Source organism: Mobula hypostoma, chromosome 1 (assembly GCF_963921235.1).
Source record: "Mobula hypostoma chromosome 1, sMobHyp1.1, whole genome shotgun sequence".
NCBI classification, from domain to species: Eukaryota; Metazoa; Chordata; class Chondrichthyes; order Myliobatiformes; family Myliobatidae; genus Mobula; species Mobula hypostoma.
In genome coordinates, this window is record NC_086097.1 from 20,479,967 (window position 1) to 20,500,221 (window position 20,255).

A 20,255-nucleotide genomic window follows, 5' to 3' on the forward strand; every position below is an offset into this window, starting at 1 on the left:
ACTTATGTGAAGAATGTATAAAATAAAGTCAATTCAATTAAACTGCACTTGGGTCTATATTTGAAGAGCAACAAGCTTAAGGGCAATGAATGAAGTGCCAAAAGAAAGATTTGGTGGAAAGTACATGGACCAAGTGGCCTCCCAAGTTTTAAAGGTCAACTCATCTTTGAAGTCTGGAAGTATACTGAACAGCTGGCTGGCAAATTAAGCAAATTGGAAAAAACATTTATATGGGGTAATTTTTTGAAAGTGCCAATGAAAAAAGCTTAAATTTACTACATAACTATTGTAATCTTTGTGCTTGTTAAATGTCTCAACACAGTGGCCCTGAATACAACAGAACTAGCTGCAGGAGCTTTGATTACACTGTGGGAATATAGCATGGGAACATGGAAGTTAAATGAATTTAGAGGTGGGACCTGTTAAGTGTGGCGATAAGTAATAATTGGTTCTGGTTCAGTGCTTCAAGCTGATGCTTCATTTACTTACGCATTTCATATCAGTGCAATGGCTTTTAAAGTAGAGCGCTTGGGGATTTGAGTGTCATTCTTGGAGGCCTCATCAACAGTGAGCAGTGCTATGGGTCAGCAGGACGGAAGAAAGTATTTCACCATGAGAGGGGCCCCTACACACTTAGGTCAGTATTTTAGTGTTTATTCTGTTCTATAGATTTGTAGATCTAGATAGAGTTTGTCTTTTGGTTTATTCAAGCCACTTCTGCAAACCTTTTGATGCAACATGACCTTGGAAAATATTCAGTAATTCTTTATGCTTTCCCCTTACAAAATACATAGTACTATCTTTACCAAACTGCTTATGTGATTTGGGCAAGACTAAGGATGCACAAGTGGTTCAGATTCTGATCTCAGCAGCATTGTTGGAAAATTGCAACTTGTAAAAGCAATATAAAATTCATATTCACCAGTTCCAAAAATTCTCCGCTGACACTCCCATCAAGCAATCGAAATTTTCCTCCCTTGGTAGCCTCGACAGCAGCTGATGCATGTGTGAAAGCCTGGACAAGCTGAAAATTAGAAGACAGTCAATATAGTTCCGAGAATAAACCAATTCTTTTGTTTGAGGCAAATCTCTTTTCTCAAATGACAATTAGAAACTATATTACTTTCATGCAAATAACCAAGCCAGCCTTCAGCAAGAGAAAAAACCTCCCTTAATGTTCTAATCCAGAGGATCCTTAAAAGATTATTTTTTTAAAATTAACTGTTGATCATAAATTAACCTTAATTTCTAACTCAAGAACCAATTCCAATCAAGACCAAATTATTACACTATGAAGATAGCCTTATAGATCTATTATGAGGATTACTCTTCACCTCCAGATTGCAATTTTGAGGACAAATTATTCAGACAGTCCAAATTAGCAAGCATGCCAGAGGAAGAATAATTTTCATAAAGAATCCCCCCCCCCCCAACCAAATTAGTTTATTCTCAGATGACTGGAGCTAAATTCTTTGTCACCTTATTTCAATTCAATTGTCATATCCATCCAACATCAAGGCAGCATTTGACTGAAGGTGGTATCAAGAAATCTTGTAGGAAATTAAGTAAATGAAAACCCAAAGAAAAATGCCTTCAAGGCTCCTACACTTACAAAATACAATTGTTCTACATATTCTAGAGCATTTAATATAGATGGGAAAGCAGCCAATGTAATCCCAGTACTTAGAGAGAAACTGGAAACTATAGATCATTCAGCATGCCAATTCTGGATGGTAGAAGTTTTGGGATCAGGACAAATGGAAATAAGATTGGGCAGATAATCAGTGAAAGCGAGAACTTTGATAAATCTGTTGGAATGTTGAGGCAGACAACAGAGTAGTGTATTTGGATTTTCAGATAATGTGCTACATAATTCTAAGCACATATTAGAGCAAGGATAGCAGGAATAAGTAGGCCATTTCAGATAAAATATGATCATTGAGCAGTTAGGGCCTTATGCCAACCTATGCCTCTGATTTGTATATAGAGGGGATCCAGTATTACTTATTCAAGCTTGAGAGTACAAAGCTGGTGTCATTGTATTAAAAACATTAATTAGGAAAGTGGTGTGTAACTCAGTGCCCCACCCCCATTTGCCATTTAATAAGATCATGGCCAATCTGACTGCAAGCTCAACTCCATACTCCAGTGTACTCCTAGCAACCCTTCAACTTAATCTACCTCTAAAATACTATCACCACAATTTTGGTTGGGTGGGAGGGAAGTAGTTCCAAGACTCATGAATCAAAAAAAGTCACTAACAGTCTTAAAGTTGAGAATCCCTTATTCTTAAATGATCCCTAGTCTTGCAGGAAACATTCTCCACTTCCACCCTGTCAAGACCCTTCAAGATCTTGTTTCAATTGCCTTACTTCTAAACTCCAGCAGACAGGTGTAATTTGTTCCATTTGAAGGCCTTACCATTTATTCCAGATACCAGGCTAAAAAAAAACCTCAGATCTGCTCCCAATGCATTTATAGCCTTAAAGATCAGTATTGTATACAGTAGTTAGAATGTGGCCTCACCAACATTATATATAACTGACCCAACACTGCTGAACCTAGCTCGAAGTCCAAGCATCAGCCCTGAACTCCAAAGATGGAACTAACTTTCAGTACTAATGTGGTGACTAGGTGTTTCCCACAAGGACAAAAAGATCCCAACCCTAATAACCCAGCTGCAGTATGTAGACAACGCTCAGCGCTATAGTTGGAACCAGAGTGCCAAGCCACCATTGACTCATTTAGTGAAGCAGGAGGATTGGACTTGCAGTCAAAACTCTGCAAGCCAAAATGTCTTCCACCAACCTACCACTGTTAAACAACACTATTCTCCAACAAAAGATGTTTATGGTGAGACCATGGAATAAAGTAACCAAGCTTGCCTTCCTTACACCAACATACCTTTTGCCTGAATCGACCACAAGCTATGTTTGAAGATAAAGTCCTCAAACCTGACACAAAAAACTGTCTACAAAGCAGTGATTCCACCTTCCCCAGCCCCCTTTATGCTTTTGATGCCCTACAGTAGAGACCTTCAAGAACTGCATGGATACCACAACTCATTCTCTGCAAAATAATGCAAATTCAGTGGAAGGATCAACAAACTAACTTCAGCTTCTTCCCAGCACAGGCTTAATTACACTCCACCAACTCCACTGGGCATACTGCATTGTCCTATAAAAATAGTTCAGTGACAGGAAGACAGTGGCAGAAAGGGTAGAGATTCAAGCGAGTACTCAATAGTTCTTGGCAAAACAGCAAGCAGACCTTACTGTCACTCAGATTTTTCATGTGACATTCCCTGGTGGCACACAAGGGCAAACTATGTCATTTGTTTCCACCCAGTTAAATTGCTAGCTGACTGTTACGGATACGAAGGTTTTTGACCAAAGAAGAAAGTCGCTTAGCACTTTCGTGCAAGGCTGTTTATTTGGTGCGTCAAAGTCAAACTTACAAAAATTAGCTAAAATAAAACTGCTAATATTACAAAATGTTACCTGCCAGGAAACACAATGGATAGCTCTGCAATATTTTGTCGAGTGTCAACTCCTAACAACTCACTCTTTCCCACCTAGAGCAATCTGCCCCGTTTTTTTTTAAGGCACCAGATCATTCCATTTTTAATTACCCACAAGGTTAACCCAAGACTAAACATGAATCAGAATATGATGCACTCCAATGCAGTTACAATCATATTAAAAATCATGTTTAATTATTAGAATAAACAGGGGTGGAAGACATTGAAGTACGCAGACTCAGCACAATAGCAAGGCAGTGCAGTGTGCGTCCATGCGTAAATATGTTTAAATACGTTTAAAGAGCACGCTCCACACTGACACTTACCTCTTCTGTAATAAATATCTTGTAAAGCTCTTCTGGTGATGTCATAAATTCATCTTTTAAGTTAATTTTGCAGGTTGGAATCTTCACCCCAACAGATTTAGTCTGGGAAGGTAACTGAGATGTAGCAATCTGAAAAATTAGAACAGTATGGTGTGGAGGGAAAAAGAACTCCAGGTTTCAAACTACACAAAGCAGCAGACTGGACAGCCCTACCCCAGTTAGTAAATAATATAATGAACATAATAAATGCACAAAGTAAACTTTTGACTAAAAGGTTTGGTTGCTGAACAATTACAACCTGTGAATCAAGCACAAGTTGAGCAGTATATCCTGTTTAAAATCTTAGATTTAGTTACACCGGGCAACTAGTACTATTTTACAGCTAACTTTCTCCCAAAACCCTGCTATAATTAGCCACAAGATTCTGGGACTATCTGGCATCACAGCTTCCATAAGAGAAAGCAGAATTTAAAAAACACACTTACAGAAATGAAATGTTCATTTAACTGGAAATATCACTCACTGCCCTGTGTTTCCTTTCCACCAGACCAATTAAACAATGTGTAAAATGTATCATTTTCTAGTTAAATGAATCAATGCAAATAAAATCAGTAGTAGAGCATGAAATTATTTATAGTTCAGTAAAGCTTCAATTATCCAGCAACTCTAGGCCTTTGGCAATGCCAGACTTGCAAATTTCCCGGATTTGGACACAACCCCTAATTTCACCTTTCAATAAATATTATACATAGTATAGAACTTAAAAAAAAAACAAGAGCAGAATCTATTAATGCACTTCAGATTCTGGCTGCAAACCCACCCACATTCCTAACCCCAATCCAACTTTGTCTATACACCCTGTTTGCAAACTGAACACTTCATGCTTCAGACTAGAATGAGCCAGATGCTGGATGAGTAAGATTTCCAAAAAGTTGGGATGCTGGATGATCAGTTTTACTCTGCAGAACTGTACCAGAAAAAATATCAACTGCAAAAGTCATAACTGTTCCCATTCCCACAACCATCACTAGCACATTCTGAAGTAGTTTGGGTCAAAATGACGATTAGTAACTTTCACTAAGGAAAACCATTCAGTTATGCCAGCTGTGGCAGTAGTGTCAGTTTAAAAAATTGTTGCCACTGTTCATAACAGTGCAAATTTTACAGCTTTTCTTGTGTTGGGGTTGGAGTTGGGAAGGTGATACAGATACGAAAAATGGGAGAATTATTCAATTCCAAATACATAATTTAAACACAATTACACAATTTATGGTTGCAGCTTCATTAGTTGATATTTGTGCTGTGCAATGCCAGAAGTGTTTGTGCACAAAGTCCCAAATTACTTCATCTATTTCCAAATTGGACTTCATTCAATTCAGTTTGCTGAGATTCCCAAATCTTTGTGCTGGGGAACCTATTCTCTGATCCTGCAATAGATTATACCTGTACACCATCTGTAGATCCATTATTTCAATGGTAGGGAGAACAAAAGATAGTGTCTATAAAAAGTATTCACCCACCTTGGAAGTTCTCATGTTTTACAACATTTAATCGCAGTGGATAATTTGGCTTTTTTGACACTGATCAACAGAAAAAAGACTTTTTCATGTCAAAGTGAAAAGAGATCTCTATAAAGTGATTAAAATTAATTACAAAAATAAAACAGTAATTGATTGCACAAGTATTCACCCCCTTTAAAATGATAGACCAAATCATCACTGGTGCAGCCAATTGGTTTCAGAAGTCATGATTAGTTAAATGGAGATCAGCATGTACAGACATGGTGTTTCAATTGATTGCAGTAAAAATACACCTGCATCTGGAATGTCCAACTGCTGGTGAGACTGTGTCGGGGCAAAAGCTACACAGGCAAGGCTTAAAAACAAAGTTAATGTCCTGGAGTGGCCAAGTCAAGAGTCTGGACCTCAATTCAATTGAGAATTTGTGGCTGGACTTGAAAAGGGCTGTTCACCCAATATCCCCATATAATCTGACAGAGCTTGAGCAGTTTTGTAAAGAATGGGGAAAAATTGCAGTGTCTAGATGTGCAAATCTGGTAGAGACCTATCCACACAGACTCAAGGCTGTAATTGCCGTCAAAGTGCATCTACTAAATACATGAAAACTTCCAAGGAGAGTGAATACTTCTTATAGGCACTGTATTTATCTTAGCAAACAGAAAACTTTAGTAGTTGCTCTATCTCCCTCCCCTCTACCCACTTATCAGCCTTTTAAGGAAAACCAGTTTCAGAAAAAGCATGATAGTTACTAGAAAGACCAGGAGCATTGATGATTTTGCTTAATGAATATCATTCAAAAGTTCTGCTGCTCTGAGACCTCATTCATTTCCTGTCCACCTGGCCAGGACTGACAAGTTCAGGCATGTAGTGATAGTGGTTGGTGAGCTCGTAGCATACCTGCTTATTACTACATCATGCTCCAGGGAGAGCAAAAATCACCACTTAAAATACAATAAAAGCAGTTAATAGGGGAGGAAGAGGAACCCATTCTAGGGGCCATTACAGATTAATAATTCTAAATGTTGGATAAATTAAGATTTAAGGAGCATAGCCATGGATAGGCTTGAGGAGTCCTTCAGTCTCTAATCAACTTGGGCCGAAATACCTTATAGCTCAAAGGCATCCAAGACTGATCCTGCCATCAGAATTGATTCAATAAAGAACTTCACCCTCAGTGAAGAATCTTGACACCATAGGCGTATCTGGCAGAAAGTATTACAATGCATCAGAAATAAAACATTGCTTTGGCTAACTATTAAAACCAACCACAAGGCATTCAGCTTAAATCTCAATAATATCATCAAGTGGGAGCTCTAGAGTTAGGAAGTTTATTATGGACCAGGTCAGCTTTTGTATTGTACACAATGCCATTCAATTTCAACATGTGGTGTTTTAATAAGACTCAATTCTAGCCACCTGTTCAAGCAAACTGCACTCCTGTGGCACAGCAAGTATGGTACATCAAAACTTGAAATTGGAGCTGATAAATAACAGTTAATGTTTCCTTACCTTGGTCTGGAGATCAATCTTGGGTTTAGACTGTGTCTGTTCCTTCTGAACTCCATTTACTGTTGGCAATATCATTCCTTGAGTAAATTCTGAAATATGAAAGTAACATCAAATTTGTGCACAAACCTTATTAACTACTGTGGTACTGAGAACACAGAAGCAGAGTATTTTACAGGAATTACTTCAACTCCAAACTCCAAGATTGTATGACAAGCCATACAAGATGACATATCAAAGTGTGGATGAAAGCAGCTCTACATAACTTAAGACCAAAACCATGACAAAAGCAACTAATGAATACATCTCCTCCCTCTTGAAAAAGGATTTACACACTGGGTACATGAGCCTGAAGACCAGTGTATTAGACAGTTTCTTTCCCATTGCCAGATCTCTGAACAGTCCAGGAAGACTACCTCATTATCCCTCTTTTGCACTATTTTTAAAAAAAACATGATATTTTCATGTTTTGCAATGTACTGCTGCCACAAAACAAGTTTCATGACATACATCAGTGATAATAAACCTCATTCTGATTCTGTCACTCCTTCTGATCTAGTGTTTGGCGCTCAAAGTATAACATCTTCATTGGAGAAATCAAATCAGGTTGGGCATCAACTTTGCAGGATATTCTTCTTTAATCAATAAGGGCAAATTATCTTAAATTATCCCGTCATGAAGCCATTCAGTTAGACTTGAGATTCTCAATGCCATTCCTCCCTACTTATTTACATACAAACTACTGAAATATACCAGTCAGCTAACGATCTACTCAAAATCATCTGCCATTTACCGAGACAGGAGGGAGATTACAGTAGTCTACCAAGCATGCCTTTAGAATGTTAAGAAAGCAGATCATCTGGGGAACACCCATGTGTCAGAGAGTGAATGTACAAACTTCACACAGATAACAGCCAAGGTCAGGTTCAAACCACAATGTCTATGCCAAGCATGATGCCAAATTAAAGCACCGTAAATTCTGATGTATAAACTGAGAATTTGGCCCTAAATTTTGGTCCTAAAATTTTGGGGGGGGGGGGGTCGGCTTATACAGAGGGTGCCAACACTTTGGAAAAATGAATACACAGAAGACAGGTTGTATTTATGTCCTGACGAAGGGTCTCGGCCTGAAACGTCGACTGTACCTCTTCCTAGAGATGCTGCCTGACCTGCTGCGTTCACCAGCAACTTTGATGTGTGTTGCTTGAATTTCCAGCATCTGCAGAATTCCTGTTGTTTGTATTTAGTGGCTGTTTTTGAGTCAAATACAAAAGAAAATACAAATGCTTATGAAATCTACACAAAAGACCTACAAAACACATTCTGTTTCTCAATTTACTTGTACACACTGCTGTCGTCAAACGTTCAGAGCTTGAAACTCTCTCATTATCTGACTCTGAAAATTGTGTCCCATTCTTCGGCAGTCACCATATCATCATAAGGATTATCAATTTCTGCTTTGACGTCATCATTTGCGGCTTACTGGCTGCCAAATCACCATCTTCTTCCCAAAGCAAATGATCTTCAGTGCTATCCAAAGCATTGCTGATGCTGCACTTCTTGAAGGCCTTCACAATGCACTCGGCCTTCATTTCCTCCCACGACTGCACTACCCCCTCGCAAACTGTAGCTAGAGATGCGGCCCTCATATTTCCCACTGAAGTGAATGACTGATTTCCAGACATCATCCATTCGTTCCACTGTCGACACATGAATCCTTTGAATGGTTTGTTTAAACTCACACCTAGTGGCTGGAGCACAGGTGTCAAACCACCGGGAACGACTGCAATGTCTGTATTTTCAGCTTTCAATGCTGCTTTTGTCTCACCTGACAAGTGCGCTTTGAACATGTCCCAGACAAGTAGCCACTTTTCCTTCCTGAAACCTTCGGGACGTCGACGCTACACCTCTTTGACCAACTTCAAGCAACCCACTTCGTCCATCCAGCCGCGTTCTTGAACGTAAACAACATCACGCGGGAATTTTTCTTTCTTTGGGAATGTTTTCCTCTTAAAAATCACCATCGGTGGTAGTTTGGTCCCATCAGCCATACACGTTAACACGACAGTAAAAAGTTGCTTCTCGTGTCCAGTTGTTTTGACAAGGACTGTTTTCTCCCCCTTCTGATTGATTTTGATGGCAACCACACTGTCAAAGAGCACTGGTGTCTTGTACATGTTACCAATCAGTGACAGCGGGTAAGAAAGTGCCTTTCGATGCTGGATTACAAACGATTGGAAGGCCGTAATCTTATTCTCAAGGTCGCTCAGCAACTTCTTAACAATTTCTGTTTTTTGTCTCAACACAAGATCACGTCTATTCATAAATCGGGTGTACCAACTTCGCGTAGCTTTGAAATTTTTGCTGACCTCATGGAGTTTTTCGGCCCATTTCAACGCTTGAACTCGAATCATTCCTCTGGTAATAATGTATCCAGACGATCACTGGTGATTCACCCACTTTAAAACTTTTTCTTCCAGTTCTAGCCATTGGCATGTTTTCCCGCGGTTTGCACATTTCGTCTTTGGCATTTCCCTCAGCGTGTCCTCTGCCTTTCTCCACTCTCTCACTTGTTTCTCGTTTACACTAAGCTTCTTAGCAGCTGCAGAATTATTCATTCCTTTAGCAAAATCAACAAGCTTCAGCTTGAAGCCAGCATCATAATCGCATTCATTTTAATCTTTTGTACATGGTGGTCACAAACTCAATACTGAGTACACATACTAATCCTGCCACCCCCTATTATGTTTTAACGAGATTACGATGGGTGCTAAATGGTTTCACAGGGGTTACATTTCAGAGGATTCTTTACCATTGGGAACTTAATCCAAAATTTCCCTCTCTTATTTATTTATTAAGAATTCGCTTATAATGCTCTATAATGTGTAGGCCTATTTTCTTAGCAGGTACTGGTTCACAAAATTTCCAGGTTCCGGATCAGGCAAAGCTGAGTACCGGCATGTGAGATCGTGATCTTTTCTGGTTAAATCAAAAACCCCTATGAAAGGGGGTCGGCATATACAAAGGTAACAAGAAAAGTCACTTTTTAAAAAAAGATTGTGTGTGTGTGTGGGGGGGGTGGTTCCGGCTCATACACCAGAATTTACGGTAATGCCATTTGCCTGCACATAGTCTATATCCTCCCATTCCATATAACAATTACAGCATGGAAACATGCCATCTTGGCCGTTCTAGTCTGTGCCGAACTCTTACTCTCACCTAATCTCACTGAGCTGCACTCAGCCCATAACCCTCCATTCCTTTCCTGTCCATATATCTATCCAATTTAACTTTAAATTACAACATCAAACCTGCCTCAACCACTTCTGCTGGAAGCTCAATCCACACAGCTACCACTCTCTGAGTAAAGAAGTTCCCCCTCATGTTACCCCTAAATTTTTGCCCTTTAACTCCCAACTCATTCCCTGCTTGTTCAGGCATCAGTTTAAGTTTAAGTGCCTCTTAAACTTCGTTATCATACCCGTTTCCTTCAGCTCCTTGGCAGCATGTTTTAAGCACTCACCACTGTATTAAAAAAAACAAACTTGCCTAGTAAATTTTATTTAAAACTTTCCCACCTTAGAACTATGCCTTCTAACAGTTGACATTTCCACCCTGAGAAAGACAGACTATCTACCTAATTTTATGTACGTCTATCAGATCATCTCACAGTTCCTGATGCTTCAGATAAAACATTCTAAGTTTGTCCAACCCTATAGTTAACATTCCCTAACCAAGGTAACATCCCGGTGAACGCCTCAGCATCCTGGCACCCAAATCCGCACACAATACTCCTGAATGTGGCCTAATCAAAGTTTCATACAGCTGCAAAGGGCTTCCTGACTTTTATGCTTAATGCAGAAAAGGCAAGTATGCTCTATGCCTTCTATCCATGTTGCCACTTTCAGGGAGTGTTTGTTTTGCATCCAAAGATAGTCCTGTAGATCAATGCTCCTAAGGTCCTAACATTTACTACATACTTTCCTCTTACATTTGACCTCCTAAAGTGCAGAACACCACTTGTCCAGATTGGAGAAATGACAGACAAACCCATCTGTCACTTATTTCCCCATTCATTTTTCTAACTTATTATATCCTGATGTATCCTTTGCTAACCTTCCTCTCGATGCATAAATGTGCCAATGTTCATATTTGTAAAATTACTAGTCAGCCACCTACATATCAGTCAGGATCATTTATCTATAAGAGGCCCAAACACCACTGGTCACAGATCTCCCAGTCAGAGTAAGGCACCTTTACCACTACCCCAAATTCTATCTGCCAATTAAATAAGGGCTGCAAAAAAGCTGGATGGATCCACAGTAAAGTTAAAGAACAGTTGTGTTACTTATGCTGCCCAAATAATCTCCTCAGTTCTTTCATAAATCAGATTGGACCATACAAGTTTATGTTTGGAGCTTCAAATTGGAAAGAATTATTTTCCTAGTATATTATATGCACATGGCCTCAATCTTTTAAACCAATTGAAGTACCATCTTCAGCACAGACCATTATCAATGATTATAAATTTCAAACTGGTTGGGTGCCTGAGTGGTCATTCAAGGAGCAAAAAACCCAGTGACTGGAAATTGTACCTGGCAACCGGTTTATTTGAAGAACAGTGAACACAGCCCAGTCCATCAAACCAGTCTCCCCTCCATTGACTGTTTACACTTCCTATTTTCTTGAGAATGGAGCCAACATTAGGAGCCCTGCTATGCCAGTTCTCTCCTTTCCCTCCTGGCAGAAGTAAAAAAGCTTGAAAGCACAGGGACAGCTTGAATCCCATTGTTATCAAACTCTTGAACGGACCTCTTGCACACTAAAAGATGAACATTTGATCTCCCAATCTACCTTGAATCTATCTGCAGAGACTATAATGTACTTTCATTTTTACTACCTTGTATGGAATGATCTGCCTGCAAGGCATGCAAAGCAAGGCTTTTCGCCTTTCTCAGTACATGTGACAATAACAAACTAGTATATTTCAACGCGAGTTGAAATATTTCAAATGAACTTAGAACAATTACTACTTATAGAAACCAAAGCAACAAGTCCCAATTTTAAGTGCCAAAAAGCAAACATTCTGAATTATCAACAGCAATCTATCCTCGCTGACCATTACTCTACAACTGCATGCACAATCCACTTCAGAACTTGCGTTGGAAGTGCTAAGTTTAAAAGTGCCCTGCAATCTGTGTTAGGAAACCTGAGATTTGGCAGTCAGACCAATTATAATCTACCACCTTAAACAATTACTTCACATAAAAAGTACAATAAATTGCATATATCAGCAGTTATAAACCAATAAATGTTCCAAACATTTTGGTAAAAATATCCAGAATATTGATAGCCAAATAATGCAATTTGAGGCAGAATGCTTAGATCTGTCAGTATAGCCATGTCAGATCTGTCAGTATTCATTTACTGGTTATCCTTTCACTTGAAAAGATTTTCATTATCAAATGCTTAACCCTACTCACCTAATTTCAGTGTGTCAACATAGTTGGCAAGTGCCTTCCTGATCTGATCTGCACCATCGGTTTTCATTAGATCCAACAGTTTTGTCTCAGGTTCATCCTTTACCAGGGCAACAATAACCTGGAAGAAGTGCCGTAGTTACATTCCATATATTATCAAGTTACAAAAAGGCCAAAACCTTCCAATAATTTAAGCACACATACTTACTGATATCACTTTTCAAACACTTTTTCTGCTCTTATAATAGAATCAACAGATTAATTTGAGGTTATGCAGTATTAATCTCCTAGTTATAAGACTTAATATTACCAAGTGAGGAAAGAACTATGGCATAGAATCATGGGATTAGTGTGACAGAAGGACATTAAGTTCACTATTATGGGCATACACATAGTGGCCACTTTATTAGGTACACCTGCTCATTAATGCAAACATCTAATCAGCCAGTCACCTTGCAGCAACTCAATGCATAAAAGCATGCAGACATGGTCAAGAGGATCAGTTGTTCAGACCAAACATCAGAATGGGGGAGAGAAATTCATTCTGACTTTCAAAGTGACTTTGGCCATGGAATGATTGATGTTGCCAGACAATGTGGTTTGAGCATCTCAGAAACTCTTGAAATCCTGGGACTTTCATCACATATGCCTCTAGAGTTTACAGAGATCGATGAGAAAAACAAAGAAACATCCAGTCAGTGGCAGTTCTATGGGCGAAAAGCCTTGTTAACGAGAGGCAAAAGGAGAATAGCCAGACTGGTTGAGTTACTCAAATAACCACACATTACAACAGTGGTTTCCAGATGAGGAGCTCTGCACAGTCGAACCTTGAAGTGGATGAGCTACAGCAGCAGAAGACCACACCATGTTTATTTGGTACCTAATAAAGTGGCCCCTCAGTGTATATACCAACTGCGTAAATACCATGGAAAGCACAGAGGAAATGTGGAGTACGTAACTTTACCAGGCAACCTGGAAATACTGGCAGCTGCAGATTTCAAAATGAATTACAAAATAGTTAAATACCAATCCTGTGTTTTATCAAAATAAATTTTAAACTGCAAGTTGAGAGGTGGGTTTAGACTTTCTTTACAAATTGGTTGAAAATGGAGTGCAAAATTAGTTAGTATTCAGATTTCATAAACCTGACTGTTGCATCATTTAGTATTTCTATTGCTGGTAAAGGCTCAAACTGCTATTTTAAAAACAAAGGTTTAATGCAGTTTAGTTTTCAAAATCAGTTAACTGCAGTTAGGAGACACCAAGGTAATGATGTATTGAAATTTCAGAGAACCTGCAGCTGTATATTAGACAATAGAAATTAAAAACACGGATAGATGGACAGACATCTTCAATTCCCCACAGCAATGGATATAATCCTACAATTCCAATTAGAATCCAGAATAGCTAAAGAAACCTACTCAGTCCAGTTGAAATCTTACGGGGAATTTAAGATTAAATGCATCTCATTACACTCCTAAACCACCAGTTATTGTGCAGTGCTTCAGATTCAACACTCAGTTAGAAAATGAAATCAGTACCAACATTTCTTGCTGAATTAAGAAAACTGACTGAATTTTGTGATTTTAGCACTGTTCGAGAAGACATGGTGTGATTGCTTGATCATCGGCGTATGTGATATTCAAATTCAACATTGCATATTGACAGAATCAGAACTCACACTTAAGTCGGCCTTGATAATGCAAATGGCATGAAAGTGGCAGATAAGATTGCAGTTTTGTTGTCACATGCAAAGTTCAGAGGCGATGTCCTTCTCACCTACAACTGCTGCAGATTATACTGACATTAGTGTCCCTAACTAAGAAAAAAAATTATACTCCAAGTTTCTGACATTACTGTTGCAGTTAATTTCACCAGAAGCCTACTGTCAACACCGAGACTCTGCCATACTTGCCAAAAGAAAGGACACTTGGTAAGATTTTGCTGATCTTGGCCCCCATTCAAACCAAAACATTCCACAGCAGCACAATACGCGGTTATGGAGCCGGAGGCATTTGTAATAAACTCAAATGGTCTGTGGTGGTTCCCCTATATGGATGGTTTTAAAGATTAACACCAGTCTCATTCCCTTTGAACTTGTCACTGGCTGTACTATTACTCCACAGTGAAAAGACAGGCCCCAACTCATTGAAGACATTTACGCCACTGCATTACAGACTGAAGACTTGCACAGGGAAGCAGTTACAGCTACTTGGTTGTGGCAGGGTTCTTCTTGAGCATGAAAATCAATTGCACCAACTACCAGTGCATATCACTAAGGAATAAGGAGCGAACTTACTCAGGTGCGATTGGCTACAGCAAGTGCCTAGCGTAGGTGAGTATTAGATGAAAATTGACACATCAGTCAAGAGCTTACTCAAATGGTATGAACTTATTTTCAGCAACCCTGATGAAGGCAAGCTCAACAGTACCAAAGTACGTACATCAGAATCAGGCACAACCAAACCCAAGCTCTTCAAGGCACGTTCCCTGCCATACATGCTTCACCCCAAAGTCAACAGCTTATGCGATTACAAGAAAACCTGTGAGATTTTCACACCAGGCAATCCCTATTGTGCCAGTAGTCAAGAGTAAGAATATGTTGAGATTACATGATCACAGTGAACTCATGCCAACATTTAGAGACATTCCCAATTCCAAAGATAGGAGACATCTATATAACACTAGGAGGCAAAAATTATTCACTAAACTTGACTTTGCACTTGCATACCAACAGCTCGAGCTAGAAGAGCAGTCCAAGAGTCTACTATTGCAATCCAGAAAGACTTGTTCCAGTATATGAGGCTCCCATTCAAGATATATTAATCTCCAGCAATATTCCAACATACCATCAAATCTGATTACCAAGTCAACCCTAGAAGAGCACCTGAATAACCCTGATAAAACCTTCTCCCAACTAAAGAGTGAGAAATGCATCTTTCTGGCAGTTCATGTAGCATACCAAGGTTTTCGCTTGGATTCCAAAGGTATATATCCAGTCAAAGAAAAGCTTCATCCCATTTATGAAGCCCCAGCACCAAGGAATATAGATAAAGTTCACTCCTTTTTGGGCATGTTTAATTATCATGCCAGATTTTGTCTGCTTAATGATCTATTGAAGAAAGGTACGAGGTGGCTTTGGGAACAGGCAAAGGAAGCTGGTTTTCAGAGAGCCAAACAAATGCTGATTTAATTCCAAGCATTAATGCACTTCAGACCCAGGGTGCCAATAGTTTTGTACTGTGATGCCTTCCCGTATGGTGTTAGTGCAGTGCTAACCCAGAAGAATACAAATGATAACGAAAAGCCTGTTGCTTTTGCAGCACGCACTCGTAACTCAGCCGAACAAAATTATGCACAGTTGGGCGAGGAAGCATTGGTGGTTGTTTTTGGCATCATGCATACACACCATCAACTGTATGACCGATGTTTCAAGATTCATACGGACCACAAGCCATTGGTGGGATTGCTTGGTGACAGCAAGGCCATGCCGCAGATGCCTTCACCAAGGATGCAACAGTGGGCCCTATACCCGTCTGCTCAATAGTACACACTACCTTCTCTTCCCGGTAGAAACAACTGCATCACAGACGCCTTAAACCCTTTTCCGCTATGTGAATATCCTTGAGTCAGAACTTCCAGGCGACTTCCTGTTGGTGGTGGATGGATTAACAGCATTTTACAGCCGCTCCTAGTTTACTTTACTTTACTTTTCTTTTCCTACTTTCCAACCTGAACTGACACTATGACTACGAGAACTGCTAAAGGGAAAAAAGAATATTCTTCTAAATCTTTGGATTTTATTATTGAATTGATGCAAAAGCACAGAAAGGAAGCATCCAAGGAATTGCAGCGATTCAGAAAAGAATTCTTTGAGGAATCTCAGCAATTCAGAAAGGAATCCTCCGAAGAGTTTCAACAACTTGGCTCTGAAATTAAGCAATTAAGCACAAAACTGGATTCTATTCAAGAAACCCTGAGTATGATAAATGAATAGAAGAGAATGAAGAAATCTTGTCGATTCTGGATGAGAAAATGGACGACCTGCAAAAGCGTTATGAAAAAAAGGTTAACGACGAACTAAGACAGAAGATTATTAATTTAGAAAACAGAAGTAGAAGGAATATCGTACGAATTCTTGGTCTTGAAGAGGCGATTGTCCTACGAAATTTTTTTGCAAACTTTCTGGTTCAGTTATTTCCTGACATTTTAAAATCAACACCAATGATCGACTGAATGCACAGAATACCTGGGAACAGAATGTTTACAAGCAAGCCTCATGAGTTTCAAACAAAGGACCTTATAATTCATGAATCTCGTCAGAAAGGTATGATTGATTTTAATGGAAAAAAGAATAGAAATGTTGAAGATTTCTCAGTAGAGATTATGAGGGAACGTGCTAAGTTCAAAAGCATCATGTCAGAGTTCTACAAAAAAGATTTTAAACCTTCTTTACAGTACCTGGCAAAGCTCAGAATTACATTGCAGAATGGATCGCAAAAATGTTTCCGTTCGAGTCTCCAGGCTCAGGATTATTTAGTCAGTAAAGTGACTGCTTATTATTTGTTACATGAATAACTGCTTATTTTACCTTTGCTAAACTTTGTACTTAACTCTTTCTTTTTGAACTTTTTAAGGATTTATTTTGAGAATAAGACTTTAATGTGCTATTACTTTGTCTGTTAAGTTTAAAAGTGTCATGTTAGAGCTGTTTAACAAATGCTTGCATGAATAATTGTGTATTTTGCCTCTGGTGAATCTTGTAGTCAATTTTCTTTCAGAACCCCTTAAGGTTTTACTTTGAGATTAAGATTTTAATGAGCCAATATTCTGTGTGTCCATATTATTTTATATTATACTTACTTTTCTAGAGTTTTTTTTTGGATACCAGAATTAACTGTCTCTTTATTATCTGTTGTCTAGACTAGGTTGGAATATTCTAACCTTGTAATTTATTTGGAGCTAAGCCAGCAGAATTTTTGGGGGGATGTCATCATTAGTCGTAGGCATCCACTTTCTCTCTTTGGGAAGGGGGAGGGTGTTTGGTTTTTTTTCTTGGAAGCTGTTTGGGATTTTTAGTCAAACCTGTTGTTTAGTTTTCTTATCTCATAGGTCATTGTTTAGTTTTATTAATCTTCTTGAGGATTATCCTTTCAATTTCTTTTTTTAAATAATAATAAAATGGATTTATAATACTAAATTACTTAGTCTTAACATGAAAGGATTAAATCATCCTTTGAAAAGAAATAAGATATTTGCCTATATTAAAAAAAATTTAAGGTCCCAATTATTTTTTTTTTAAAAACAAGAAACACACGTACGTAATTCTGATAACTCACACCTTTTTAGCCGATGGAAAGGCTCACACTTTCATTCAAGTTTTCAGGCCAAAGCTAGAGGTGTTTCGATTCTTATAGAAAATATAGTTCCTTTTGTTCAACACAAGGTTGTTTCTGATACTAATGGACGATTTGTTATAGTATCAGGGAAGTTAGAGAATAAATTGTTGGTATTTGCCAATGTTTATGCCCCAAATATAGATGATCCAGGATTCTTTAAGCTATTTTTTTCGTTTTTGCCTTATCTGAGTGTGTATTCATTGGTGATGGCAGGAGATTTTAATTGCAGGTTAGATGCAGTTTTAGATCGGTCCTCTTCTAAACCAGCGACACTTATTAAATCAGTTTCTTTTATTCATTCATTTTTAACGAAATGTGGTATTGTTCATATATGGCATTTCTTACATCCAACAAGTAGAGAATAGAACCAGAGAATATTACAGCACAGAAACAGGCCTTTTGGTCCTTGTTGGCTGTGCCAAACCATTTTTCTGCCTAGTCACACTGACCTGCACCTGGACCATATCCTTCCATACACCTCTCATTCATGTACCTGTCCAAGTTTTTCTTAAATGTTAAAAGTGAGCCTGCATTTACCACTTCATCTGGCAGCTCATTCCACACTCCCACCACTCTGTGTGAAGAAGCCTCCCCCCCCCCCGCTAATGTTCCCTTTAAACTTTTCCCCCTTCACCCTCAACCCACGTACTCTGGTTTTTTTCTCCTCTAGTCTCAGTGGAAAAAGCCTGCTTGCATTCACTCTATCTATACCCATCATAATTTTATATACCTCTATCAAATCTCCCCTCATTCTTCTACACTCCAGGAAATAAAGTCCTAACCAATTCAACCTTTCTGTGTAACCCAGTTTCTCAAGTCCCAGCAACATCTTTGTAAACCTTCTCTGCACTCTTTCCACCAATACTCTTTTTTTCTCTCATGTTCATCATACGTATTCCAGAATTGACTATTTTTTTAATTGATAACCAAATGATTCCATTCGTTCGATCTTGTGAATATAAAGAGATTGCTATCTCTGACCATGCTCCTGTGCTTTTATCCATAAATCTTCCTGGTTTTCCTCAGATTCTAGCGTTTTAATTTAACTGTTATCTGATAAGGATTTCTTAAAGTTCTTGGAGAGGCAAATCACTTTTTGGAAGAGAATATGGTAGAGGCGACCTCTAGCCTTGTCACATGGGATGCCTTTAAAGCATATATTAGAGGACAAATCATTTCTTATACTGCAAGTGTTAAGAAAAAAGCTAATAAAGAGAGAATTAATTTAACCAAAGAGCTGAAACAATTAGATGAAGAATATGCTTTGACTTTAGATCACGTTGTATATAAAAGACTGGCTGAAATTAAAGCTAAATTGTTTTATTAACATACCCTATTGAAACTCAACTCCTAAAGGATAAAAGTCAATTTTATATTCATGGAGATAAAACAGGTAAATTATTGGCTAACCAAATTAAAACTTCTAGTGCTAAACGACAGACTGAAGAAATTTATAAAGCTAATCATATTAGGACAACTGATCATTTAGAAATATTATTCCAAACTTTATAGTTCTGATCTTAAGGATAATACTGTAATGGACAACTTTTAAGACCAAATAAATATCCCTACGCTTTCTGATGACCGAAAACAGTTGGATCAATGTATTTCTCACGAAGAAATAGCCGAGGCTGTACGTTCACTGCATTCGGGGAAAGCTCCGGACCGATTTTCTGGAGAATTTTATAAGGCTTTTTCTTCTTTGCTCATACCCCATTTATGTTCAGTTTTTTCAGAATCTTTTAAGTCAGGTAGGTTGCCGCAATCTTTTTACGAAGCTTCTATTTCGCTTATCCTTAAAAAAAATAAGAACCCAACTGAATGTTCTTCCTTACTTACTTTCCTTACTTAATGTTGATGCTAAAATTTTATCTAAAGTTCTGGCCCGTAGGATGGAAAATATCTTACCATCTATCATTTCTGACTATCAGGCTGGTTTCTATTAAAAATCGATATTCTCATTTTAATATTCGTCGATTATTAAATGTTATTTATTCTCCTTCTAAGGAGATATCGGAGTGTGTGATATCCTTAGACGCTGAGAAGGCTTTTGATCGAGTTGAATGGCATTATTTATTTAAAATCTTAGAAAAATTTAATTTTGGGTCCAACTTTATTCAATGGATTAAATTACTGTATTTATCCCCTTTTGCTCGGGTTCTTACTAATTCTCAGAATTCTAAACCATTTAAACTTCAACGTGGAACCAGACAAGGTTGCCCTTTGAGTTCTTTGCTTTTTGACCTAGCTTTAGAACCTTTAGCTATTGCTTTTCGAGAATCTAACGATATCACTGGTATTTTACGGAAGGGTACTATCCACAAAGTTTCATTTTATGCAGATGATTTATTGCTTTACATTTCTAATGTAAAAACTTCATTACCTTCTGTGCTTTCTTTACTATCTTGTTTTAGTCAGTTTTCTGGATATAAACTGAACCTACACAAGAGTGAACTTTTTCCTTTGAATATTTTGCCATTAACTGATATTAACCATCCTTTTAA

The 20,255-nt window shown here is 38.3% G+C and overlaps 1 protein-coding gene across 2 annotated transcripts in view; it reads right to left on the reverse strand.

Annotated features, from left to right (window-relative positions):
- ahsa1b (AHA1, activator of heat shock protein ATPase homolog 1b) overlaps positions 1–20,255 on the reverse strand; it is a 48,432-nt gene that overhangs the window by 9,255 nt on the left and 18,922 nt on the right. For both annotated transcript variants that reach the window (XM_063044465.1, XM_063044456.1), the window contains 4 exons: positions 12,356–12,473; positions 6,876–6,964; positions 3,847–3,975; positions 923–1,024 (listed from right to left, as the gene is read on the reverse strand). In XM_063044465.1, the coding sequence (XP_062900535.1) occupies positions 923–1,024; positions 3,847–3,975; positions 6,876–6,964; positions 12,356–12,422 (387 nt within the window). In that variant the 5' untranslated portion in view covers positions 12,423–12,473. The remainder of the gene's footprint in view (positions 1–922; positions 1,025–3,846; positions 3,976–6,875; positions 6,965–12,355; positions 12,474–20,255) is intronic.